The sequence below is a fragment of the Rhamphochromis sp. 'chilingali' genome, assembly GCF_963969265.1.
Source record: "Rhamphochromis sp. 'chilingali' genome assembly, chromosome: 7".
Lineage (NCBI taxonomy): Eukaryota > Metazoa > Chordata > Actinopteri > Cichliformes > Cichlidae > Rhamphochromis > Rhamphochromis sp. 'chilingali'.
In genome coordinates, this window is record NC_137934.1 from 37,632,542 (window position 1) to 37,659,777 (window position 27,236).

At 41.5% G+C, this 27,236-nt stretch overlaps 3 protein-coding genes across 5 annotated transcripts in view; 1 reads left to right on the forward strand and 2 right to left on the reverse strand.

Annotated features, from left to right (window-relative positions):
• The window catches only part of ucmaa (upper zone of growth plate and cartilage matrix associated a), a 49,176-nt gene that overhangs the window by 7,648 nt on the left and 14,292 nt on the right, over window positions 1–27,236 (reverse strand). Inside the window, exon 2 of the mRNA XM_080886615.1 lies at window positions 1,195–1,428. Coding sequence (XP_080742741.1) covers window positions 1,195–1,252 — 58 coding nt within the window. The 5' untranslated portion in view covers window positions 1,253–1,428. The remainder of the gene's footprint in view (window positions 1–1,194; window positions 1,429–27,236) is intronic.
• phyh (phytanoyl-CoA 2-hydroxylase) lies at window positions 8,116–15,466 on the reverse strand. Of its 3 annotated transcripts, XM_080886613.1 has the most exons (10): window positions 15,293–15,466; window positions 15,085–15,180; window positions 14,368–14,423; window positions 14,033–14,143; window positions 12,385–12,553; window positions 11,088–11,169; window positions 10,468–10,649; window positions 10,234–10,383; window positions 9,962–10,096; window positions 8,117–8,822 (listed from the first exon to the last, which is right to left on the reverse strand). In XM_080886613.1, the coding sequence occupies exons 2-10, from the start codon at window positions 15,148–15,150 to the stop codon at window positions 8,769–8,771; spliced, it is 1,005 nt and encodes a 334-aa protein (XP_080742739.1). In that variant the 5' UTR covers window positions 15,151–15,180; window positions 15,293–15,466; the 3' UTR covers window positions 8,117–8,768. The 3 variants fall into 3 exon arrangements, with proteins under 3 accessions (XP_080742740.1, XP_080742739.1, XP_080742738.1); XM_080886614.1 differs by lacking the exons at window positions 15,085–15,180; window positions 15,293–15,466 and adding an exon at window positions 14,921–14,941 and having other exon boundaries at window positions 8,116–8,822; window positions 14,368–14,477; XM_080886612.1 differs by lacking the exon at window positions 15,293–15,466 and having other exon boundaries at window positions 15,085–15,277.
• cdk17 (cyclin dependent kinase 17) overlaps window positions 18,029–27,236 on the forward strand; it is a 54,084-nt gene continuing 44,876 nt past the window's right edge. Inside the window, exon 1 of the mRNA XM_080886610.1 lies at window positions 18,029–18,334. The gene's annotated coding sequence lies outside the window, so the exon portion shown is untranslated. The remainder of the gene's footprint in view (window positions 18,335–27,236) is intronic.

Genomic DNA, 27,236 nt, shown 5'->3' on the forward strand with positions numbered 1-27,236 from the left:
TGGGAGATGCCCCCAAGGGTGGTGGAGAATGACCGAGCTAAGATCCTGTGGGACTTCCAGATACAGACGGACAAAATGGTGGTGGCTAACCAACCGGACATAGTGGTGGTAGACAAACAGAAGAAGACGGCCGTAGTGATCGATGTAGCGGTTCCCAATGACAGCAATATCAGGAAGAAGGAACACGAGAAGCTGGAGAAATACCAAGGGCTCAGAGAAGAGCTCGAGAGGATGTGGAGGGTGAAGGTAACGGTGGTCCCCGTGGTAATCGGAGCACTAGGTGCGGTGACTCCCAAGCTAGGCGAGTGGCTCCAGCAGATCCCAGGAACAACATCGGAGATCTCTGTCCAGAAGAGCGCAGTCCTGGGAACAGCTAAGATACTGCGCAGGACCCTCAAGCTCCCAGGCCTCTGGTAGAGGACCCGAGCTTGAAGGATAAACCGCCCGCAGGGGCGTGCTGGGTGTATATATATATATGTGTGTGTGTTATATATTCACTTCATGTGGAAGAGCTTTTCATTCTCTAAGTCTTTAACTGCAAATCTTTAAATACAGCTTCAAATACAGCCCCTCCACTGTGAGTACTCCTTGAACAAAAGCTTACTGGTGGATAGCCGGGGGCACAAAACTAACGAAGGATCTGACATGTAAAAAAATACAGATGTTTCCATTAGGCAGTTTTGTGCAGCACTGAGTGTAAAAAAACAAACTATGTAGATTTTGAATCAAAATTCCATTTCACAAATTTGTCATGTCTTCCTCTGTGCTGTAGTTTAGTGTAGCTTGCTTCAGATTAGATCAGTTTCTTATTATAAGCATCTAAGCCACACCACATTTTTCAGTGATTGGTCTCATAAAAATCATGCCTTACTGTGTCCTCAGCCATCACAAAGGGGCCAAATGGAAGAAAACTTTTTTTTACCTTGGGTGCCAAACCTAAGCATTTAACCATACATACTTGCCTGTCCCAACTGAGAAAATATTAAAAAATAAAAAATAAATAGAAATAAAAATACATTAAAAAAATATATTTTTAATATTTTAAAATTGTTCCCCAGTCAACCCAACACAATGCATCAGTGCTTTGTACCCTCAAAGCTACTCTTGTTTTTTCTACCCTGAAGATGTTGAATCCAAAAGTTACTCTTCCACTCCCCCCACTCTTTTCCCCACCTACCAAGACAAGGTACTCACAGGTAATGACAAAGAGGGTGGTGAGAACAGACAAGACAAAGACTCGAGCCCAGGACATCTTGAAGGTAAAAGGCAGAAGCTCCACTGGACTTCACAGCACACCTAACAGAGTTCAAGTGAGTGAGGATAGAAGGATGAAGCAGGGAATGGTGGAAGATGAGAGAGAGGTGTGGAGGGAGGAAGAGAGTGGGAGGAGAAAGGAGGAGGTGAAGCTTTACAGAGGGAGGGAAGATGCTGGAATTTCAGTTCCCCAGGGGAGGAGATGACGGAGAAAGCAAGGAGGGAAAGAGGAGAGATGAACTAAAAAGAAGAGAACAGCTAAATAGAAATCAAGATTAAAAAATACTTTTAATACAAAATGAAAATGAAAATCATAATCCTTTTTTGATGTGACCATCCTTTGCATTTAAAACTGAACTAAACTCCTCATACCATTTTCAAAGGTTTTTTAATGTAGTTGGCAGGCAGTGTTGTTGTCATTTTTGCACATTAAAGTACAGATCTGCTGCAGGAGGCAACTTTCCCCTCACTGAAGACAGTTATTTAAGACACGTCAGCCTGCTGGAACCAATCACAAGCCTTCCCGATGGACAACAGTGCAAGTTTCTGAAGTGCCTGAAAGTTTTTTGCCCTGCACATAATGCATATTCAGTCCTTGCATTTTGTGGGTAAATCCGTCCATGAAGCCAGATCACACACACCAATTAGTTAAACTGCAGGAATGTCTTAAAGACATAAAGACCTGGATGGCCGCTAACTTTCTGCTTCTTAATTCAGATAAAACTGAGGTTATTGTACTCGGCCCTGAAAATCTTAGAAATATGGTCTCTAACCAGATTCTTACTCTGGATGGCATTACCTTGGCCTCCAGTAACGCTGTGAGGAAACTTGGAGTCATTTTTGGCCAGGACATGTCCTTCAATGCACATATTAAACAAATATGTAAGACTGCTTTCTTACATTTGCGTGACATCTCTAAAATTAGAAATACCCTGTCTCAGAGTGACGCTGAAAAACTAGTTCATGCATTTATTACTTCCAGGCTGGACGACTGTAATTCATTATTATCAGGATGTCCAAAAAACTCACTGAAAAGCCTTCAGTTAATCCAAAATGCTGCAGCAAGAGTACTGACAGGGACTAGAAAGAGAGAGCAGATTTCTCCTGTTTTGGCTTCCCTTCATTGGCTTCGTGTTAAATCCAGAATTGAATTCAAAATCCTGTTCCTCACATACAAGGTCTTAAATAATCAGGCCCCATCTTATCTTAATGACCTTGTAGTACCATATCACCCTATTAGAGCACTTTGCTCTCGCTCTGCAGGCCTACTTGTTGTTCCTACAGTATTTAAAAGTAGAATGGGAGGGAGAGCCTTCAGTTTTCAGGCCCCTCTTCTATGGAACCAGGCTTCCAGTTTGGATTCGGGAGACAGACACTATCTCTACTTTTAAGATTAGGCTTAAAACTTTCCTCTTTGGTAAAGCATATAGTTAGGGCTGGACCAGGTGACCCTGAATCCTCCCTTAGTTATGCTGCAATAGACGTAGGCTGCCGGGGGATTCCCATGATGCATTGAGTTTTTCCTTTCCAGTCACCTTTCTCACTCACTATGTGTTAATAGACCTCTCTGCATTGAATCATATCTGTTATTAACCTCTGTCTCTCTTCCACAGCATGTCTTTATCCTGTCTTCCTTCTCTCACCCCAACCGGTCGCAGCAGATGGCCCCGCCCCTCCCTGAGCCTGGTTCTGCCGGAGGTTTCTTCCTGTTAAAAGGGAGTTTTTCCTTCCCACTGTCGCCAAAGTGCTTGCTCATAGGGGGTCATATGATTGTTGGGTTTTTCTCTGTATCTATGAAGCGCCTTGAGGCGACTTTTGTTGTGATTTGGCGCTATATAAATAAAATTGAATTGAATTGAATTGAATCTCTGAATTAAATTATGAAACCTACTTCTGTTTTGCCCACTTTGCGTTGTTTGCAGCACATACTGATTTTCCGATCTCACAAAGGAGCTAGTAACTGCTAACTTTGTGGCTAACGTTGGGCTTTTAATTTCTGCAGCTAACTGCCTGCTGTGGTTAGAAACAAGGTTGATGGCAGCAGGAAGGCTAAACTGCCCCAGAGCTGCAGAAATCAAAAAGATGCTAAACTGTTGCATACATCAGTAGAACCTCTGGTGTTGGTGATCAATGTGTGTAGATTTGGCAAACAACTACTTTCACATTAGGAAAAAAAAAACAATCATCTGACTCAGTGTAAATACCACTGATTAAAGTGTGTGAATGGAATCCTCATCACTTCACAGTTTTCAAAGAGGGAGTTGGGATGGAACATAACCTGAGGAAAAGCCAGAGAAAACCAGCTACTTTTGTGACTGCTGGAAGATGTTAAATAATAAAACTGGGAGCCAGAAACACAAGCTTTGAACCATAGGAATATCCCTTACCTTAAACAGCTTCATGCTTTGAGCCACAACTGAGCCCAATCAAGGCCTTATTTTAGATTCATTGGAGCTCTAACATTCGTGAACGTGGGAATCAAAACTCTTCCTGCAAGTCAGTTGCCCTTTGTTTCTCTAGGTGGATGAGTTCATACAGCCTCTGCTTTTCCTACAGATAACTGTGTTTGTAGTTTAAGGAGCTTGTAGCAAAAGGTAAATACTGAAATTTTCTATAAATCATATGAAATAAAGCATAATAGACTTTTTCTAAATGGCACTTTTATAATTGTTGTCTTAACAAACCACCCACTGTGCATTTTTCTCTTTCTATGTACTGCAGAGGAATGGTTTATTTCAGGAGCTTCATTCAGGTTTCAGAATGCATCACAGTACAGAAACAGCCTTAGTGAAGGTTACAAATGATCTTCTTAGCCTTTGATAGTCAAGTCATCTCTGTGCTTGTCCTGCTAGGGCCAATACTGCTGACCATAATATTTTATTACAGTGATTAGAGCATGCTGTAGGTATGTGCTGCAGTGGTTTGAATCATATATATCTAATAGACTCCAATTTGTTCATGTAAATGGACACACTAAGGTTAATTATGGAGTTCCACAGGGTTCAGTGCTAGAACCAATTCTGTTTACATTATACATGCTTCCCTTAGACAGTATCATCAGAAGGTATAGCATACATTTTCACTGCTATGCAGATGACACCCAACTTTATCTTTCCATGAAGCCAGATAACACACACCAATTAGTTAAACTGCAGAAATGTCTTAAAGACATAAAGACCTGGAAAATTTGGTTCTCTAGTAACACTGTGAGGAATCTTTGAGTTGTTTTTGGCCAGAAGGTCTTAAATAATCATGCCCCATCTTATCTTACAGACCTCATAGTACCGTATCACCCAAATAGAGCACTTTGCTCTCATACTGCTGGCTTACTTGTAGTAAGCCGGGCTACTAAAGCTACTGAAAAGTAGAATGAGAGGCAGAATCTTTCAGTCCCCTCTTCTGTGGAACCAGCTCTTAGTTTAGATTCAGGAGACAGACAGCCTCTTTACTTTAAAACTGTGGTAAAAACTTATCGTTAGAGCTGGATCAGGTGACCCTGAATCCCCTCTTAGTTATGCTGCAAAAGGCTTAACCACTGTTTCCCTCCCCACTCTCACCAAGTAATAACCAAGGGGGTTATCTGATTGCTAAGGTTTTCTCTATATTATTGTAGGTCCTTTACGTTACAATATAAAGCTGATTGAAGAAACAGAAACTCTGCCTCTATAAAATGTTCCTTTTATACCCATCATGACTATCCCATTTTAAACATTTGTTTTTTGTGTACTACTGTGAATAAAATATGGGTTTATGAGATCCACATGTCATTGCATTCTGTTTTTACATCTCATCCCAACTTTTTTGGAATTGTGGTTATATAAAACATGGCCAAATAAAAAAGCTCAGGGTTCATCCTGCTTAATGCTCCTTTTTCCTATTTTTTTGGCTCTATATGATGTCAACAGAAACAAATATCTCTAATATGCTCGCCTCAGGCACATGAATCTGGCGGCAAAACATGTGAGCGTACTGCAACAGGGTCAAAGAATGAACATGTGGAGATAGAAATGAGAATAATAGTTCCTCTTTAAATTTTGAGTTGCAATTTAAATTGGTCTCTGCAGATTTTACCCTGGAGTGTTTGTGATCTGAAATTTCCTTTGAAGGAAACTCAACAGTCCTACTCAGAAAACATTAAACAGAAAATGAGCCAGAAGTCAGAACCTGTTTGCAAGACACACATAGTTACAGATGCATACGCAGCATGTGTGTGCATGTGTAAATATGGGTTATATATATGCATATACCAGTGATGGGATTTCCAGCTCTTTTTAGAGAACCGGCTCTTTTGGCTCGGCTCCCAACTGGCTCTTCAGGTTGTTTTGTTGCTTTAATTAATATATTATTAACAACAATAAAAAAATTACGCACAAAAGGAATTACTAATGTAAAAAAACTCGTGGTTTTATTTATATATGTTTATATATAAATATATGCGGTGGCCCCAAGAGACAAAGCAAGTACAAACTCCAAAACATATTTCTAGCGTTAACTGAACTTCCTTAGCAGAGCTACCTAGATCACTTAAATTACATAATTGAAAGCATATGTGTATTGTTTGTGTATTTATACACAAGCACTCATATATATTCAAAAAAAAAAAAAAAAAAGAAGTTCATTTACCTGTTACTACCACACACCAAATCCGGTCGTTGGTACTTCCTGGCTTGTGTAACCACTAGGTAACAAAAGCTCAACACTGCGCCTAGCATCCTGGAGCAGTTGTGTTTTGTATGTGTTTTGGAGCTTGTACGTGTTTTGGAGTTTGTACGTTCTTTGTCGCTAGGGGCCACCGTAAATATACTTTTATTTATTCACTCCACATAAAATGTAATAAATAAATCATATAATACAAAAACCAACTATTTACATTTCAACTTTTAACTATTTAAATTTTCAGCTTTTTCCTTTTAAACAAATTTTAAGTGAAACAACACAAAACACTGCAAACCACAACACAATTAAATATAAATTAAAATACGAAAACAAAAAGAAGATGCATATTCTCTGTCATATGGGCCTGCATGAATAAACTTTCTGAATCCTTTATCATCCGCAACTGAAAATAGTTGTGGATGATTACTATACCTTTCTAATGTGACGTTGTTGTCCCTGGCTCTCTTTCTCTCTCTCTTTCCCTTCTGCTCTGTTCCTGTGCTACTGCGAGTGTAACTACCGCCCCTCCCCCCTCATCCCAGTGTAAAGCACAAGGCTCGCGTGCGGAGTGAAGGGGGGAAAAAGTGCGAGAGAGAGGGTGAGAGAAAGGGGGAAAGAAAAAAGAAAAACCGGATGCAATGATTGCAAAGTGCTTATGCTGGTATGGTTTAAGTGTCCTCTTTTGCATTTTCCTCCGCATGACAACATGTACTTATGTAACATATATGTTTTTCTAGGCTTGCTTTTAGTGATCATGACGGTCTCAAAGTTCAGCTCGACTTTCATGCTTTTGAACAAAGGCTTTGTTGAAATGTAACCACGTCGACTCACTCTTGGCAGTGCTGCTTTTAAAAACAACTAATTAATTTTTCCAGTCATATGACTGCCACTATCATCAAGTGCCAGCCACTTTGACTTTAATTCAATGTTAAACAGAGAAGTTCATCAGTGTTTTACAACTCTGTTTCCTCCCATTTTCAAAGTTAAAACTTTCAGATCTGGCCTCACAAAACCTTTTTCTTTCTTCCAGTGGAGGGCAAGCAGTTACTAATTACCTTGCACTGCTTTTCATCCAACTATATCAGGTTCAAATGCTGATGCTCACATTTGTGGTGTGCTGCCTAACTCCACAACAGATAGGCCTCAACAACAAAGTGACATAGTTCTTGAGCAGCTTGTTTACCAGACCTGTTTGGCTATACGTAACTCTTCATGTTAAATCTTCAAAGCAAATCACACTCTCCTAGGTACAACCAGAAGGTTGCAGGTAAGAATCTGGTGACCGTGATATGTTTTTCCTTGATGCCTTGTGTTTTGGAGCCATTCTGTTTTCAGGTATCAGTGTCATTGCTTGACCTCCACATTTCACACAGGATCTCCAGAAGCTAGTACGACTTGGAGCCTCTCACTATGTGGAGACTTTACTAAAGCCATGTCACTGTCTTTCGCTGCTTATGAATATTGTGTAACTAGAAGGTCATACAGATTCAGGCAAATGAGTCTGAATTAGCCTCACCGCTGGACAAAACAGCAACTGCGATAACAGGAACATAAAAAGAAGCACTTATCTAATTCAGGGTGGGTTGGAGCCTATCACAGTTATCATAGGGCAAAAGGTGGGATACGCCCTAGACAGGTCACCAGTATAAGTGCACAGACACAATAACACCCACAGAAATTTAAAATCAATTAACCTAACAAGCATTTATCTGGACTGTGAGAGGAAGCCAGAGTACCAGGAGACAACACACACAGGAACAGGGAGAACTTGCAAGCTCCACACAGACAGGCCTCAGTCAGCCTGATCTGCAGTCAAATCCAGGACCTTCTTGCTGTGAGGGGACTCTACCAGCCACTGCACCACTGTGCTGCTCGGGGAATGTTGTATTCAAATAAATTATATTCGTTCTTCAGATGCAAAATGCCTCTCAGCAATAGAAACATGTCTCACATTGTGCCACGCCAACACACCCTCTGTGCCACATTTAGGTTTGCTGGATCTGGTCACCTTGCTCGGAGCAAACAAGTTAGGGACTATCAGATAAAAACAAACCACCTCAAATGACTCTCCTCTTGAATTCGAGTTAAGTTTCTTGTGCGCTCAACAGAGAAAGTTCTATTTTGTAGGAGTGAGTGGATGATTACCGTCCGGTTTAATCCAGTCACTGGAACTTAAATTATTACAAACCCCAAACTTTCTGTGTATGAAACTCAAAACCACAGTCTGTTTATATAGCAGTCAATTCTGAGTTTTATTGCTAATATTAGCAAAATACACTACATTTATTACATGAAGCTCAAAAACTCCTGTTGAAAGATTAAAAATGCCATTAAAGATGCAAAAATAAACATTCTCATTAATTTACAAGGCAGAATGCCGCAAGATTAAGGCCTCTGTTAGTGTCAATTCACAAGTGCAACATCACTTAAACACTTTCATTAATCTTTCTTTCCACTTAATCCCTTTTTGAACTTCACACTCTGTCACTCGTAACACACTCGGTTTTCTTTATGCAAAAATCAATTATTATTTAGAATCCTCATTTGTGTAATTAATGTCTTCTTTTTTTCCCACTTGGCTAAACAACTTTACAGATGGATTTTAGAAGGATCTCTGTGCAGTAAAACACTGTTAAATGTTGAATTATATGCAGACTAATCCAGTGCATTTAGGTGAAAGAAAATCAGTGACTGTTTTCGCATAAATTAGATAAGAGTTGTTTGAAGCCCTTGCAGAGCCCTCAGCAGAAAAACCCGAAAACTTTGCTGCAGTGATCCAAAGCCTGTTGCTTCTCATTCAGCCGCTGTGCTGAGATGGCGAAGTTTGAGCTCAGTTTCATCACCCCGCAGCAGCGTCTTCACATCGAAATCCTCTCTCCCTGCACCAGACGACCCCGAATTGCCCAGGTGTCCTGTGAGAGAGACGGATTTGAAGGAGAGGTTAGCCACAAAAACAAATCCCTTTTATTTTCCTCTGTTTTAATGTTATTCTAATAGCAAATTTTGGAGTTTACAGGAACAGAAATTCCTTTAGCTTTTCATCAGACATCAGCTGCTCATTATGAGCCAGCTCATAATAATAGCAATCTTATTTAAGCCGTGTTTGAAAGGTTTAGCAGATGGTGGTTACATGTAAGCCAGGTTTGATGTTTTTTATCTTTGTGTTTACATAAAGTAAAACCAATGTGTTGTATTCTGTCTGACTCTGTTGCCAATTTCCTGAAATGTCTGTCGGGTGTTTTGTTCATATAATGGGAAGAATGTGACTTTAATTCAATTTCAGCAGGAAAGTTTCTACACAGTCTTTATTCTCAGGTTGTTTTCTCGTTTAGGGCAATTACATCCACTAAGCCACACTTCATTCTAAAGATGCATTAACTGAGTATCTTGTTGCGCTCAGTTTCTGTTTTATATATATAATGACACGCCAGGTTGCACGCTTCCTGGCACACATGCTAAGCAGAGGCTGACCTCGAGGTAAATGTAGCCCATAACAGGATCTTATAACGGGGGCTTGTAAACGATAACGAGACAGACCAGGGATGTTGTTACCTAACGATGCCACTGTAATTTTAACTTTTTATAAATAGATTAAAATCATTAAGTTAAGACGTTTGAATAAAGCTCAGGCGATCATTACGTGCATATGTACAAACATTGATGATATGTGGCAGACTACAAAAAGGCTGATTACAAATGTGAAACGTTGATTTCAAAAGATTTTATTTTGAAGGAGCCTTGCATGGACTACATGACCACAGCACCTGCTTCCTGCCCTGGGCATCACATGTAATTGACAACCTGTGTCTGACTTTGCTTCCAGTTCCTTGTTATGGTTTAACTTTGTTATTACTCCCTCTTTCATTGCCCAGAGCTTTAACGTGGACACTTTCTGGGATTGTGAGCTATCAGTGCTTAAAGCTAGTGATAAATCAACTGTAAACGTATTTATGTGATTAAAAATATAAGGAAAAGCATAAGAGGCTCCTTTTAATCAAAAAGTAATAATGGAAAGAATAAGATAAATGAAGCTTGGATGTACGTGTCTGACCTTGAAAGTGAGTTCATCACCAACAGCGTGCCTCCTCACTATGATCTCCTTCACCTCTTTCTCTAGGTTTTCCTGTGTGGTTCCTTTCACGTCAATGTAATAGCAATCACCGCTGGCATAGTGGCAGGAGATGGCCTGTGAAAACACACACAGATATCACACCTCATTACTCGTATGCAAAAAGAAATACCACAAATAATCATGTGGTTGTATGGAGCTAATTTGCATTAGAAAATATCAGGATCTCAGGTGGACTCTGGGTAATGCAGTACCTTGCGGAAGCCCTGTGTCTGGTTCATGCCAGATCCGTGGATGAGCAGTGGGTGGAAGAAGACTGTGTCACCCTTTTCCATTTCTAGGTGCACCCTGGGGTGCTCCGGGTCATAGTCTCGGACTCCATGGTACATCTTGTTCACCCCGCCCTGAGGACACATGCAATTATTTAAACACTCTGTGTGTGTACATCCTAGCAGGCATGACTGTAGCTGTTACAGTGTTGTGTGTACCTCCCACTCAGGATAGTCATGTTCCTGCAGCGTGCCCTTGTGTGATCCTGGCAGGACGACCAGGCAGCCGTTCTGTCTGTTCACAGTCTCCATAGCTGTCCACGCACAGACGATCCGATCGACTGGTCGAAAGGGAAAGTAATGCAGATCCTGATGCATCGGGTGACGGGACGTCTTCTTACCTGGAATGACAGAAGACACGTTAGACATTACGGTCCCAAACTCGTTTTCATTTTATTTTCTTCACACAAATCACACCTTAAAGATACTCTATGTTATGTTTGAGCTTAAGAAATGGATTGATGCTTCAGATAGATAAAGAACTGGCCGTTCAGAGGGAAGATTACTAGCACAGTCTAAAAAGAAAAGCTAATAACAATCAAGCACACATCAAGAGTGTTGATGTAATTATGATCACTGCCACAAGAGGGAGACAAAACTAAGGGACACGTCCAGTTATTACATTGGTTATTATTTATCTGCACAATACTTGTCCTAAAAAGAGTCACGTACCTAAAAATACTGAGTTTAAGAGTAAACCCAAGAAGTACGCAGCATCCAAATAAGTATTAAGTATTTGTGACTTTGTGGGCCAAACATTTTAGTGAGAATTGAAATACCTGCATCAGGAGGTTTGTTGATCAGCATTGTGTGCATTGCCATGATGTTCGGTCCAATGAAACACTCAACATACTTCAGGATCTGATAAAGAAAAGCGAAAATTTTTGTTCTGATAGTCTTCAGGCTTGACTTATTTCATTGTTTATCAAAAGAAACAAATTCAATGCCTATTCATTTTTTTGTTTGTGAAAAACATTTAGACATCCAGATTAATGATTGAAGTCCATGTAATGTTTTCTGCTTTATCACCTGTGTGATTACTGATAGCACCTCTGTGAGGCACCAAACCCTTTTTATCAGAATTAATTTGGCAATTAACACAGAAAAAACAACCATCCTTTGACAAAACAGTCAGATTTATCCAACTTCTTGCTTCCCCCACTTCCGTACCATTGATTCATTGAACTCTCTGGCAGCTGCTCTATTCCCATGTTGTTGCAGTATATTAATGACTAACCTCGTATTGTGGATGGATTATCTCAGTTGTTTTCCTGACTGAAGTTTGGTCCATTTAGAGCAGGGGTGGGCAATTCCAGGTCCCGAGGGCCGGTGTCCCTGCAGGTTTTAGATGTGTCCTTGAACCAACACAGCTGATTTAAATGGCTAAATTAGCTCCTCAACATGTCCTGAAGTTCTCCAGAGGCCTGGTAATGAACTAATCATCTGATTCAGGTGTGTTGATCCAAGGTGAGATCTAAAACCTGCAGGACACCAGCCCTCGGGGCCTGGAATTGCCCACCCCTGATTTAGAGCATCCTGCCATGCGATTGCATTTGTCCCTAACCATCAGGAACCTTCACGTTAACTTTTATCGAGTGGAAAAAAACTTAGCGTCCATCCTCCAGTTTCAGTGGTTATGTTATGCTAACATAGCTGTGTCACTACAAATGTCACTGCTGTTTAGTTTTCTGTCCTCATTTATGTTGGAAGTGATAGCAGAGCTGTACGTTTTAATTTTTTCAGAAATCTCTCAGTCAGAACATGCTATATCATGTTTAGGTAACTAGCGAAACTAGTGAGCTAACTTCCGCTAATTTCTAACTCTGTTAAATTCAATAAATTCTGCTTTCATGGATGCCTCATTCTCCGTTGCCGCCATGCTTTTTCGGCCATGTGCATATGAAAACAAAGGCACTGCGCATGCGCGTTTTACCCATATTCTATTGCAATATTTTATTTTCTTATTGTTGCATAACATTGTACCGGTATTACTGTAAAGGGTATAATATGGCCCAGCCCTACGAAAAACCCTACTGCTGTGTGTATTGTCTTTGTTTGTATGTGGCGTTCCAGTACCTTTGGTAGAGAGCAGTACCGGAACAGCTCAGGATCCTCCTGAAAGTCCTGCACTTTTGAGACAGCTCTCTGATCTGGGACAAACTCGGACTTTGCTATAGCCACGTCCCTCATCACCACCAGACCGGGAACCTTTATTTCCTGTCGACAGATCCGTTCAAACTCCCCCCTGAAGGAGGCACCAAAACACACACACACAACAGTCAGGACGGAAACATGTCTCACAGATGTTCTGTTGGGTTTAGGTAAGGTGAGTATGGAGGTCAGTCAATGGCATCAACTACTACATCCTCCAGGAACTGACTGTGCACTCTCACCACATGAAGCTGTGCACTGTCATTCACCAGGACAAACCCAGGACTTGCTGCACCAATGTAGGGTCTGAGACTGAGTCCAAGGATTTCAAGGATGCTGTTGCCAAGCCTGTAGGTCTGTGTCCCTTCATGGATTTGCCTCCAAAGACTATTACTGACTCACCACCAAACCGGTCATGCTAAACAATGTTACAGGCAGCGTAATGTTCTTCACGGATTCGCCAGAGCCTTTCACGTCTGTCACATGTGCTCAGAGTGAACCTGCTCTCCTCTGTGAAAAAAAAAGGGTGCCAGTGGTGGACCTGACAATTCTGGTATCTTATGACAAATGCCAAGCAGTGAGCAGTGAGTGCAGGGCCCACTAGAGGACATTGGTCCGCCCTCATAAAGTCACATTTCTGATACTTTAGTCAGAGACATTCACACCAGTAAACAGCTGGAGGTCATTTGTGGCTCTGGGAGTGCTCAACCTGTTCTTCCTTGCAGACAATGAGCAGATACTGGTCCTGCTGATGGGTTAAGGACCTTCTACAGCCCTGTCCAGCTCTCCTAGAGTAACTGTCTGTCTGTTGAAATCTCTACCATGATCTTGAGACTGTACTGGACTGCAATGGCATGTATTGATGTTCCATCTTGGAGGAGTTAAACTACCTATGCAAGATCTGTAGGGTCTCCCCTCATGCTGCCAGTAGTGACACTGACCCTAGCCAAATGCAAAACTAGTGTAATAAAAACAGTCAGATGAGCAGGTAAAATGTCACTGTCCTCCAGCTGTAAAACTGTGCCTGTTTTGGGAGTTGTCTCACTGTTGCTCCTCTAGTACACCTGTTGTTAATTTCATTAACACCAAAACAGCTGAAATGGAATAACAACCCCTCTGCTAATTAAATGACCAGATCAATATCCCATAAGTTTAACTGACTTGATTCTACACTCTGATTAAAGTGTTCCTTAAACAGTCACTGTAAAATTGGTAGATTTTCCTATGGCCAAACTTTTACATACTGAGTATAGTGCATGTATGAATAATCTCCAAGAGATAAAACGATCAGCCTTTGGACCGCTGTAAATATTTAGTTTTCCTGCTTATGAAAGATCAGGTATCCTTGTCTACCTTCTGTACGAGGGCCAGCCAATCAGAAGAAAGCTAGCTCAAAGGGGATGAAAGCTAAAACTGATTGAAATGATGGGGGATCTGCCAAAGGCTGGCATAAAATAAATAATCAATATTTTGAACTGTAACCTATTCAAGTAAAAATAATTATTTTATGTGTTTGTGCTTTTTAAAAAGTACTTATTTCATTTATTATTTATTGCCAAGTGTCTGATGTTACCTGAACCTGTCGATGTCCTGCTTGGACACCAGATTTCTGATGAGAAGGAAGCCATTTTCCTCATAGAAGAGCCGCTGTTCCGGGGTCAGCAGGTCATTATCCAAAGTATACCTGCCAAATTGAAAAAAATAAATAAATAAATAAAATAAAAAAGCTTGCCTTGCCTTTTGAGCCAATGGCACTGTGGCACCACTTGCTATTACACATGGAGAGCAGAAAAGTGGGACACTGTGGACCTGATCAATAGAAGAAACTGTGGGAAAGGTGAACGATAAACATGATTGCTGAGTGCATAAAAACCTTTAGCCCGACGCGGAGCTTAGGTGTGTCCTTACCTCAGTCTCTGTGGGTGACCGTAGCTGACGGTTTCAGCAGACGTGGGTGCAGCTCTCTTCAGCAAATCAGTCAAGGATAACAAAAACAAAAAACACGGGGGAAATGTCTGCTATACAGCAGCGAGAGATTATGATTTATAGATTTCAGATCATTTCCAAGATTTTACAGTGAAACATTCTGCCTTTCTGCCAAAATATGTGAAAATGTCTTTTATGTGAAAATCTGCATTGGTGCCCCATATTAAAACCAGGGAAACCGACAACACTTTTTAAAAAAACAAATCACATGTATAAATTTGTAACTAGCTTATCTTTAAGTTGACCTATCTACAGATAGACCTAACAGATTACACCTATTATTTAACAGGTTGATATAGACAATAATCCAATAACAGCCGTTTCCGAGCCCTAAGTAACAGTTATAAATGTCTCCAGCTAGCTAGCATTAAAAACGTTTATTGCAAATGATATGCAGTCCAAACAAACACACTTGTAGAGAAACAACGGCGAACACGAAAATAACTAGCGGTGTTAACAGCGCAAGAATAGTTACAGGCATTCAGCTCCTGTCCTTATGTCAGTATTCTCCGGGAGGCCTGCAGTCCACCGCGGGTTCCCAGTAGCGGAGTATCAGTGTTATCGGGCGCTCACTGCTTCGCTATAGGCTAAGAGCCTCCAACGAGCCGATTTATCGCAAATACGAATTAAAAAAGATACAATCCCCGCAGGATGTCTGTCAAGATGGTTGATAATGACTCGGAGTCTCTCCAGAGGACGAGACATTTTCTGTCAAGTAGCAGTGCGTCGTGTCCTCTGTAAAAGTAGTGGAGAAGTGGGTTGTTGTACTTTACGTACCTCCGCTGACTGGGGAAAAGGCTAGCATGATGACACGCTCTGTGAATGTGCTGTTATGCAAAACACCTACAGCTAGGGTTGCCAACCGTCCCTTAAAATACGGAATCGTCCCGTATTTCGAAACAAAAGTACACGTCCCGTATTGAGCTAATAAGGGACGCACTTTGTCCCGTAATACAGTGAGAATCAAAAGTGGCCTATAACTTTTAATGGAATTAACGCTTTGTTTGAAAACATAATTCCCAGCCCCTCTCCTGCTTTGTGACCAATGAGCTGACAGCACACTTATGACAATAAGTGTATGACAATTCAGATTACCGCTCATCTCATTGGTCGAGGAAAGGTCGCTTGCGGAGAAAATACCGGAAGACAACAGATGACCACAACAAGAAGCATGGCCAACAGGGAAACAAACGCCGACACTGCGGTGCAAGTCTCGGACGACAGTACACCTAAAGCTGGGCAGACACTGTGCGATTTTTTCAGTCACGTTATTCAGCTCCTGCTCAAACTGCACGATTGACTCGCAGGGTTAGAAGTTGGTAGGTCACGATGCAGGTCTTACACTATACGACCCGATGCTCTGATGCGACCTGAGAGCTCACACTGTGCCTCCATAAAATTAAGGTTATAACAGAAAATCTGTCGCTCGCTCGCTCTCTCTGTCTTTCACTCACACAGACACACCACCACCAACTTTGCTAAATTGCTAATGAAAAACATTTATCAGGCAGCTGTGATTGAGCAGCAGTGTAAATCCAACTATTTTCACGGTTGTTGTGGTCGTGATCATTTTGTGATGCCACATCGAAAAGGCTCGGATGAGCTTTCCAAAGTTCTACAAGTTGTGCCTCCATCGCTTGTGTCCAGATCGCACGCTGCACAGCCGTGCTGCAACGTCTTTTTCACCGACGTTTACGTGTTTGCGCGTGAGCAGTGTGAGCGGCTGTGGTGAGACCCTCACGAGCGATTGATGATCGGGAGCTGGTCGTGAGGTGTTAATCACTTCTCGTTACCCCACGTATACTACACGACGCACGATGAAGGCCAAAATCGGGCCGATCGCCAAAACCGTCGCACGACTCAAAAATCGTCTCAAAATGGGCCAAAAATCGCACAGTGCGAGCCCAGCATTAGAGCAGCAATATTTGTTCCCCTCAGAGAAAGGGAAGAATGGGAAAAGGAAAACACCTGGCTGGAAAAAGTTAATATGGGCATGTGCAGTGAATATCAGCGCTATGTGGCCAGAAGTGTGATAATATAATTTATTTTGTGTAATAAACAACTGCAAGGATAGATAGTCATCTATTTGTTGTAATCAATACATAAAAGTAATACATAGGTGAATAATGATGATGAGTTATGATGCGTAATCATGGGAACAAGCGGGTTTACAAACAGGAGCAGCTGATTAGCATTAGAAAAGCTGAAATAATACCTCAACTGAAGCCAATTGTACTAAATGCACTAAATGTGCACTGTTACAAGAATATTTTTCTTTCTATTGTTTTCTATTATTTTAAGTTAAGCAGGACAGAGTTCTTTTAAAGAAAGATTTACTTATATTCTCAAAAGTTAAGCATGACAGGCTTCTGTTTAAGAAAGAGACCTGTTTTATTGTGTTAATGTTGTCATTTTGAGCTAAAAATAAATGGCTAAATGATCATTTGTTTCACATGTGTTCATATCACAAAGAATAGAATATGCATCTACTTAAATCAACTTCAAGTCAAATGGTTAAAAAAAATAATTTCACACACAAAAAAAGAGCTAGAAAATTCACCACACTGGGAATGGTGAAGACAACTGGGTTGCCCGGCCCTGGCCACGAGGTGTCCCTTATTTATTTTTCAGGGAGTTGGCAACCCTACCTACAGTCGTTTATGGATCCGTTAAAACACAGCCCAGTCATTATCACAACGCCGTAACAAGTTTAATAGAATCAAAAATACTTCAATGATTTGTAAGGGAAATTATATTTCCCCTCCTGTGACTAGATGAACGGATCCTTTAAAAATAGCAGGAATATCGCAAAAATGCTAATGGTGTAAACGGGTAAAGAAAAATCAAAACTCTATTGTAGAGTTCAAGCATTTTTATCCCTTTAGCAAACCTTTTCAGCTGTTAGTGAACGTTATTTATTGCAAACAACGGGATTTCATAAGGATTATTTCCAGCATCACTAGTAATTAAAGTTTTATCCAGCAGGGGGCGCCACACAACAATAATTATTCTCATCAGCTTTATAATTTATGCTAATTTCGAAGCTGTTGAAACCCTGAGCGCTATTTAACCATTCCATCATTTTTGGCATCTTCAACAAACACAGACTATTTTGTAATAGAAGTTGAATCGATGAAATAATCGATCTACTCATTTAAAGACTGAAATGGACAGTGTTGCATTGTTATAGTGATGAGTTACAAATGAAAAGGAACGGTATGCTAACAAAACCTGCAGCTGTTTCTTATTTTATCTATTTCCCAACTTTGACAAACTATACTGTACTTAACTTCTAGTTTTACCTACGAGCTAACAAACAAAAAGGCACACAAAATAGCACTTAGAATGTATAATATGCAGTATGTATGTATGTATAGTTTTTGGTGTATGCGTCTATCTAGACGTTTTTCTTTACGTTTTTCAAGTCTATGATGTGGAAGATGTCTGTACAAAAAAAAAACAGCTTTTAGTTTGCACACTGACCAGATAGACATCACAGTGGCTTTTATTTTGGAAATTGCAATAGAACAGACCTTTGTTTTGAAATGTCAGCGGAAGTGCCATTATCGTAATCTACCTTACATGCTCGCACCCCTCCCGTCTCCGCACTCGACATCCTCCAGCCTCTTTAAACTGTCTCCGCTGCCGAAACAGACGACTTTTTCGGGTTTCGGTCTGTGTCTGTTCGCCCGCACACTCGCACACCCGCACACCTTTCTGCTTGTTTCGGAGGATATTTCTTTCTCTGGCGGAGCGTGTGGAGCACAACCCGAGCACAGACGGAGCTGTGTTTCAGGCTACTTCAGTGGGCGGGTAAAGCGGAGGAGGGCATCCGGGCCTGGCAGCTCCGGAGGGTCGGCTTGAAAACGACGGAATTCACCATTTTCAGGTAAATTCGTTGATGGGTCACTTTCAGGTAACGCTTAATGAACAAGCAGGAGGCTAGGCTTCGCCCGGCGACAAAAGACGAAGTCTGAATGGTGGCCATTGGAAATGGCAAAACAGAGGAAACGGCAGCTGGAGAATAATACAGCCAGACTCTTACTGTAATTCATATATTACTCTTTATCCAGCACGATTATACGTGTTGTTTTTGCGCCTCAAACAATATCTTATTTCACGGTATGTTTGTTTACATAACGTGGCTCAGGCATCGGCAGCCAGAATGTCACCAGCGATAGAAAGCGAACTGTAGATTAAAGGATGAAATAATGCATCCTCGAAATCGCCCTAAATCCCAATGAAAACAGTATGGATCATTGCAGGTATAATGCAAGACCTGTACACAACATATTCATGTCACCCCAAACCTGCTCACAATACACTGTAGCTATACAATGAGGCTTCCCTTTAAAGGAGTAGAGGTGCATTTACCATCAACCGGCCTTTGACTTCATATAAGTGTGAAAGAAATGGCTTCTCTGCTACAGTCAGCGCCTTTACTTCAGCTTGTGCCACGTTTTTGCTGATGTGAAAGCACTGTGGAACAAAGTTGGAATACAAACATTATGAAACTGAGTTAAATCCCTTAAAATAACCTCCAAAGAACTCTTGACTTTTACCAAACTGTGGTTGTTCCTGTCAAGTTATTTGAATACGGTTGAGACACGTTGCTGAAAGTGGAAGATAAGAGACATGCCCTTGAAAATAAGTATTATGGACTGACTGTGTTTAAGCAGACACAAGCTCAAGGGTATTTTAATCTAATGCACCAGGAACACACTGCCCTGCTGTTACCCTGAAAACAGTGACCTGATCTTAGGTACACTATTGTCCTAGAGTTTCGCCTTTTTTTTTTCTTCTCCCAAATCGAATACAAAAGCATAAAAAACAAGCAATTACACAACTAGAAATCCAGCATAAATCATTTCAGTTATTATCACCATTCAATAATATTAGAGCTCTGCCTATATGAAAGTTAAAAATTTCTGATTATGAAATTAGAAAGACAGTTTGCATTGTTGAAAGGGAAATAGCTCTGCAGTATTGAGCACTTCTCACCCATCTTTGCCGGGAAATGCCTGTGATGCTTTTAGGCTCTTTTCTATTTCCCGTTTGACCTGCATTCAATTCCAGTGTCCTTCATCTGGAACAACTAGCTGTTCAATTATGTGTATTTGCGAATCTGCATGTGTGCGTTTTGACCCACATTCAGATCTGGGCTGCTGGCTGTGGGAACGATACACCCTGAGAGAGCGACATTAATTACCCCGACAGCTCCCACTCCATGCCTGTAGGCCCGTATAGCAGTGCACATATCGATCAGTCTCTGCATTGTGCCACGATTGTGGGAGGTGTATGTGTGTGCACACCCACTCTATGTTTCTCTCTTTTGCTCCTGGGACTGACACATGAGGATGTATATTATAATGATCTGTCTTCTAGAAGAATGTGGGATGTGTCAGTGGTTTCGATCTGAGAAATCAAAGTGTCTTGTGAAGGACTTGTGAAGCAGGTGTCAGCGATTAGTTTGGAACTTCCTGTCAGAGCGAGTAAGTGACGAATTGGATCAGAGTACTAACTTTGGTGTAGAAGCAAGTATGAGATTGTTAGAACAAAAGGTTTTTGTTTTGTTTTTTTCTTTTACCATTCAGAGTGACACTGGGCTGTGATTTTAATTTTTCTGTGTCATATTAAAATCAGACAATGTGACTTTGCAGGTGGTTTCCCACATCTCAGAAAAAAATCCTAATGAGATCATCGGGGGATATCCAGTCTTAGCTTAGACAAAAAACTGAAAGGACAGAAAAAGACATGTTTGTGTCATTGAAAACATTACCTTAGTATGGGGTAAACCGCTGTCTCCCTGGTGAACAGCTGTACAGCTCTCTGTATCTGCTATCTGCAATTTTAACTTGAATCAGTTAGTTTTTGCCTGCATCACTGCCGTGGCTTATGTTATGGAGCTCTATATTTTTATTCTACCAGGGTAGCTTTGAGTGATTTACAGGTCAGGACGGTCCTTACTTTTCTTATACTGTGCCTTGATGCAGCACTTAGGATACATCCTTTCTGAACCAAAACATTTTTTTTAAATTCTCCATTGCGTTAAGCCAGCTTTTTTTTCTGATTGGCTGCCACATTTAAACAGAAGGTTTGAACAGTAGGTGAGTGGGGCTTCTGTCCTTACGGCTAGATGTGACCATATTAGGGACCTGCTGACCATTAACATAGAGCAGGGGTCCCCAATCCCAGTCCATGAGGGCCGGTGTCTCTGCAGGTTTTAGATCTCACCCTGGGTCAACACACCTGAATCACATGATTAGTTCATTACCAGGCCTCTGGAGAACTTCAAGACATGTTGAGAAGGTAATCCCAGTCCACCGGTCCTCGTGGACTGGGATTGGGGACCCCTGACATAGAGTTAAAAATCTGAATGTCTTAAACACAGCAGTGGGAGCAGTCTGTAGCCATACAGGGATAAATTATACATACACTGACCTTAATATTTTAGATTTCTGAAATCTGTAATCTGAGCAGGAACTGCTGTAAGAGTATAAACATAACAGGAAATAAGGAAAAGCTCAGTAGATCCACTGTAACTGCCACAAAGTATTTAGGAAAATATGTTATATTCCATCACATTTTAACTTAGCTGCTGCAGTGATGTAGATGATAATGGCAAGAAAATCATCAGAAAAGTGTTTTGTTTGTTTTTTTTTCTTCTTTTTACTCGTTAGTTTTTCACAAAACACCTAAATGTTTTGTAGGAAGAAGTGAATTAGCGAATGGTGGCTTATAAGAATTGTGGCAATATCCCAACATGCTTTGTAGCCAAGCAGACTGCACTTCCAAAACACTGTTGCTATTGACAACCAGTCGAATAGCTTTCTCTCTCCCTCGTCAAAGGAGCTTGTAAAGAAAAGCGTCTGGACTTCTTTAAGTTGCATGAAGACGTTTCACCTCTCAGCCGAGAAGCTTCGTCAGTTCTAAGGTCAAATGGCAGAGAGTCCCAGATTTAAACCCAGTGGGGGTATCCCCCCCACAGAGGGACAAAAGGACCCCCTGATGATCCTCTAATCACCTGAGCCAAGGTGTGAAAGCGTGTGTGGGTCCCAATCAGCCAGAGTTTCGGGTGAGCTCATTGTGAAACCTGGCCCCACCTTATCATGTGATTTCCTGTGGTCAGATGGCCCAGGATGTGTGTGGGCGTTAAGGCGTCTGGGGAGGGAACTCAAAACTGGATTATACATGGCAGACAGTTGGTGTCGTAAACCACCGCCTCTGTTCAAAGATGGTCGCTCACAGTGGACATAGATGGCTTCTTTCACTCCTCTTTCAAACCATCTGTCCTCTCTGTCCAAAATGTGAACATTGGCATCCTCGAAAGAGTGACCTTTATCCTTAAGATGCAGATGGACTGCTGAGTCTTGTCCTGTGGAGGTGGCTCTTCTGTGTTGTGCCATGCGCTTGTGAAGTGGCTGTTTGGTCTCTCCAATGTAGAGGTCTGGACATTCCTCGCTGCACTGTACAACAAACACCACGTTGTTAAGTCTGTGTTTTGAAGTTTTGTCTTTCGGGTGAACCAGTTTTTGTCTGAGCGTGTTGCTGGGTCTGAAGTACACCGGGATGTTGTGCTTGGAGAAAACTCTCCTGAGTTTCTCTGATACACCGGCTACATAGGGGATGACAATGCTGTTGCGTCTGTCTTTCTTATCCTCCCTTGCTGGTGTCTGGTCTTCTTTTCTGTGCATCTTTGCTAACTTTATAAACGCCCAATTAGGATAACCGCATGTTTTGAGTGCTTCCTTTACATGTGTGTGTTCCTTCTTTTTTCCCTCACGCTTAGAGGGAACATGTTCTACCCGGTGGTGTAGGGTCCTAATTACTCCAAGTTTGTGTTCCAGAGGGTGATGGGAGTCAAAGAGGAGGTACTGGTCCGTGTGTGTGGGCTTCCGGTAAACTTCGATGTTGAGGTTGCCGTTCTCTTCAATGTGCACCGCGCAGGTGATTAGAGGATCATCAGGGGGTCCTTTTGTCCCTCTTTGGGGGGGATACCCCCACTGGTTTTAAATCTGGGATTCTCTGCCATTTGACCTTAGAACTGAAGAAGCTTCTCGGATGAGAGGTGAAACGTCTTCAAGCAACTTAAAGAAGTCCAGACGCTTTTCTTTGCAAGCTCCTTTGACTACGATGACCTGGATGACTGAGAACCTTCACAGACATCTTCTCTCTCCCTCCTTCTACCTCTTGTTTATATAACTCCAACTTGTGCCATATTTTCCAATCAGATAGGTGTTTTTGTGTGTGTGTGTTAGGCGCATGCTGTTTCTGTTTAATTCATGATTTTTCAACTCTGGTGTTTGCTTGTGCTTTTTCATCCTTGTTCTGTGTGTGCGCTGAATTTATTAACCCAATAAGCTTTTCTTCCAGCACTGCGTAGCTTATTGTTGTGTAGAATTTGACAAAAACTAAGAGGTGGACTAGCTAACAGCCAGGGGGAATGAAAGGGAGGCTGTTACTGTGCTGCTACAGGGTGGGCATGATGTAGGTGAAGTGGTAATTTCTGGGTTCTTTGGGGGACTGACAAAATTGTTGGGCTTTCAAATGAATACAGTTAGTGTGGGCTGGGTGCAGCGCAACCACACACACACACACACACTCACACTCACACTCTCTCTCTCTCTCTCTCTCTCTCTCTCTCTCTCTCTCTCTCTCTCTCTCTCTCTCTCTCTCTCTCTCTCTCTCTCTCTCTCTCTCTCTCTCTCATTCACGCACTCAGTCGTAGCCACATGAACACACACAGATGAGAAAGTTATGTGAGCCATGCAAGGAATGTGAATTGGGAGTTGACTGTCTCTTTTATACACACACACACACACAGCTTCTTTCAAGCTTCAAAAAGTGAAAAATTTAGGTCATATCATCAAGCATTTCTGTCAGCCCTACTGCTGTGTGTGGGTGTGTGTGCTGTCATCTTGTATGAATTTATTTGGCTGTTAGAGGTCTTGTAGGATGTATGTGTGTTGGTGTTAAATGGATTGAGCAGGTGTGTTACTTCTCTTTATTCTCTTCTGAATAACAATTTTCATACATTGTCTTTTCACATAAACAAATTTAGTCTTCTATTATTGCTGTATTCTGTAGCATTATGGAGCCCTGTCCAGTTTTCCCCCATGGAAGTCTTTTAATTACACTTCTCTGTGCGATTGCTTGTGTACCCAGGGTTGAGTTGAGTGAAATTGACTCATAATCTGGAGTTTAAGCATTGTTAGAACCACAGCATCCCCCCAGCGAGCTAGAGATCAGTCAGTGCAACTGTTTGATTTGTCGCTTCCCTACCGAAATGGTGTCCAGGCTAGCAGTTGACATCTGCTATTTTGAGCTGTAAGCTTGATTTAGACTTCTGCGGGACGTTTACATGCTACCTTATGCAGTAACCGGAAACTCCTTTTTGGTTCAAATGGGGGTCCGGTAGAGCAGGGTGATATGACCAAAAATATTTATCACGATATACATTTGAAAATTTGCGATAACGATATAACTGATGATATAATTGACACTAGACAAAATACTTTACAACTCCACAACTTTATTAATACAAAAAAAATCAATGTATTTTCACTTAAACAAGCAGCTGTTTTTATGTGCATTAAAGTTATATAAAAATTTAACAGTGCAAATTCCTTGCCGACAGTTTAAATGGCATTTCCAGTGGAAATTGGCCGACACATCCTCAGCATAACCATGTATAATATCCACAAAACTTAAAAAGAGGTTATATACACACAATACGGTAATATTATGTTGAAGCACAGTACGTATCACTCCGCGAGGCTCCTCCCTACGATAGCCGTAGGATTATAAGGGACTCTGTCGATTTTCAGAAAAATCAAAGGATTGATTTTAAGTGCGCCGTATTTTCCGAAAAACACGGTAATAACGACGGCCCGCTAGCATGCTCTACCAAAAATAGTGCTTTGTTGTGTATCTGATGGACGAAAGCTAAACCAGTTCCACACCACTGAAGTTGCAGCATTTTTACAAACCAATTCTGGTTCATCCGTTTCATTCAACGATCCGCTTTCGTCCTTCTCATTCTCCGCCATGCTTTTTCCGCCATGTGCGTATGAAAACAAAGGCGATGCGCATGCGCGTTTTACCCATATTCTATCGCAATATTTCATTTTCTTATCGTTGCCCAACATTATACCGGTATTACCGTGAACGGTATGAATGGCCCAGCCCTAGGGTCCGGTTATGGCGTAAGTTACGGCAAGGATCTGAAGCACAAGTATAATTTACATGTTACGCCTTACCTGACAACCCTTTGTCCCCCACTAACTCTTTTTCTCATTGATTGTTTTTTCATTGGAATTATGTCATCTAAAAGATCTCTATCCATCCATTTTCCATTTTCACTGCTTCGTCACAGGGACAGGCACCCTTGGATATGTTGACCAAAATAAACGTGGTTAGGATTTCTGCTGTAATCGAGCAGGCTCACTGCTTCGTCACAGGGACAGGCCCCAGAGCACTGCACTCAGGTGATGATCTAAAAAGGCTACAAGGTCAAGAGGTGGGATTCAGACTACTTCCAACATCTCCCAGTTGCTCTCTGTTGATATAATGGCGCTGTAGCTCAGTAGTCATATTGTATACCATCAGTAAAGCAGATGGATTTGTGTTTCTAGGTTGAAACATAAAGACATTTAGCTGTTCCGCTTGTCAAGTTGAAATTGGATTTTTGGAATGCAACGTTGTACGAGTAGCTGATTTGTGCCCAGAGAAAAGTGGCACAGTGTTGATGCCAATTAGTCAGCTGGAGTTGATGTTCTGCTGTTTAGTTCATCCCGTCCTACACAACTCTCACCATCTGCCTACTTTTCACAAACAATTCTTCCAACATTTCACATAATCACAACAAGGACACGACAGTCGACATTATTCACCATCGGTAACGATTCTCCTTCTTGAGCATCAAACCCGTGAGCTCTTTGAATTTCAAGGTTGTGTAACTGTGTTCTCATTGCCCTCTTTTTAGCCGGCTGCCTACTTTAACTTTAAATTCCACTCTCATTCTAAAATTGAGTTTCCCTTTTAATCGTGAGCAGGAATCTCTAATTATCCCGCTTTCTTCCCGTCGGGTTAATCATTGCCTCCCAGATAGGCGTTATCTGCAATCAATGCCAGCAAAGTGCACCGAAAGTTCACAGGAAACAGACACAGAAATTGGACCGTAGTTGCTTATGAAACCTAGAGCGTAAATACTCAGGCCATGATGCTTTTTAATTTAGCCACTTTTAACGATTCTTCTGTGACATGTTGCTGAAAGGAGTCAAGTTTCGCCGTACTCCTCTTCCTATTTCTGGAGCTGTTCTCTGCATTAGCATGAGCAAGTGTCCCCTTCATCTTTATTTGAGAGGTCAGATGGCTGTGGATGCTGATAATCTTATGTAATCACACTAAAGAAACACTCCACGATGAGTAGTAAAACACAGAAGCTTTTACTGACAGCAGTGGTGTGTACTACAAAAGAAGTTTGACATAGCTTGGCTTTCTTTGTATTATCTAGCCTGAAGAAACCTAAAATCCCAGTCTGAGATAACGGATACAACTTTCCGCAATCAGGCTGTGCGTGGGCTCAATAAAAGGGGCTGTTTTAATGCGTCATTAGATGTGCTTCTCTGTAGAAAATGGACCATCTGCAGAATAACTACTGAAATGTGGCACTTAAGGGCAATTCACACTCTGACACTGAAAACTGGTTTTAGGCTCAACAAACCCATTGATCTTGCTTTGCAGTGCAACCTTCAGGTCTCAGAGAAGTACATCACAGCTGTGAGCACTGGGTATTAAGGGCACAAGATAAAGTCAGAAAACAGTCATCCACCATGAATTTGGCAGAGTTGCATCGAGGCAAGAAATAGAAAATTTGTTCCATCATGTTTCCTGATTGCTGGCAGCAGGGAAAGAAAATGAGGAGTAGCAGGTCTTTGGTCTTCAACATTATGTGTTAGGGTAGAAGACATGCAGAGTTATTTTCTGAAAACTGAAGCGGTTATTAGGTACAGAGGGGTGGCAGAAAGAAACGAAAAGCGGATCTGGTTTCTGCAAATGAGTGCATGTCCAAATCTAATCACTGCAGTAGACTCGGATGTGGAGTCTGAAATCTTTAGGAAACGCCGCCATAAATTAGTTTCCTTACCATCTCTAGGTACAGTAAATACAGAGCTATCTCCTGCATATAATGTTGGTAAGAGGCTATAGGGGCTTTACAGCAAGGCACAGTAACATGCTTGTGTAAAGTTGGTCAGAAGGTTCCTTTGTGAGTGCGCATGCGCCATTAGCGTGCTGCCTGCTGTAACCCCTAATTTCCCTCGGGATGAATAAAGTATTCTGATTCTGATTCTGATTCTGACTCTTATAACAGAGTGCCACAGAACCTGTGGGAAACCACAGTGTTGTTTTTACAGTTCTTATATGTTAGCTTTTGGCAGAGATGTGGGTACCATCCAGCTGTAACATATGACAAGTTTCTAAAAATGTCAGGATGTAGGCATTAAAGATATTGCATATGAAAGTCACACACAAAAAAGATGATTTAATGATGTATTGTCTAGTTTTGATCTCCAGCAACCACAAATTTCAACCATGCTTGGGGCACTGCTGCGACAGAAGTTGACATGAAAAATTCTTTAGCCTGCAAATGTGCATTTTAATCAATTTATGGAGAATTTTGCATCTCTGGCTGCCTGGTGAATTTTGTAAGTAACATGCACCTCAGGCAGGGAACACCTGTTTCCAAAGGCCTTGGGGTAATGAAGGTGGTTCTAGAAACTGTGTGTGGG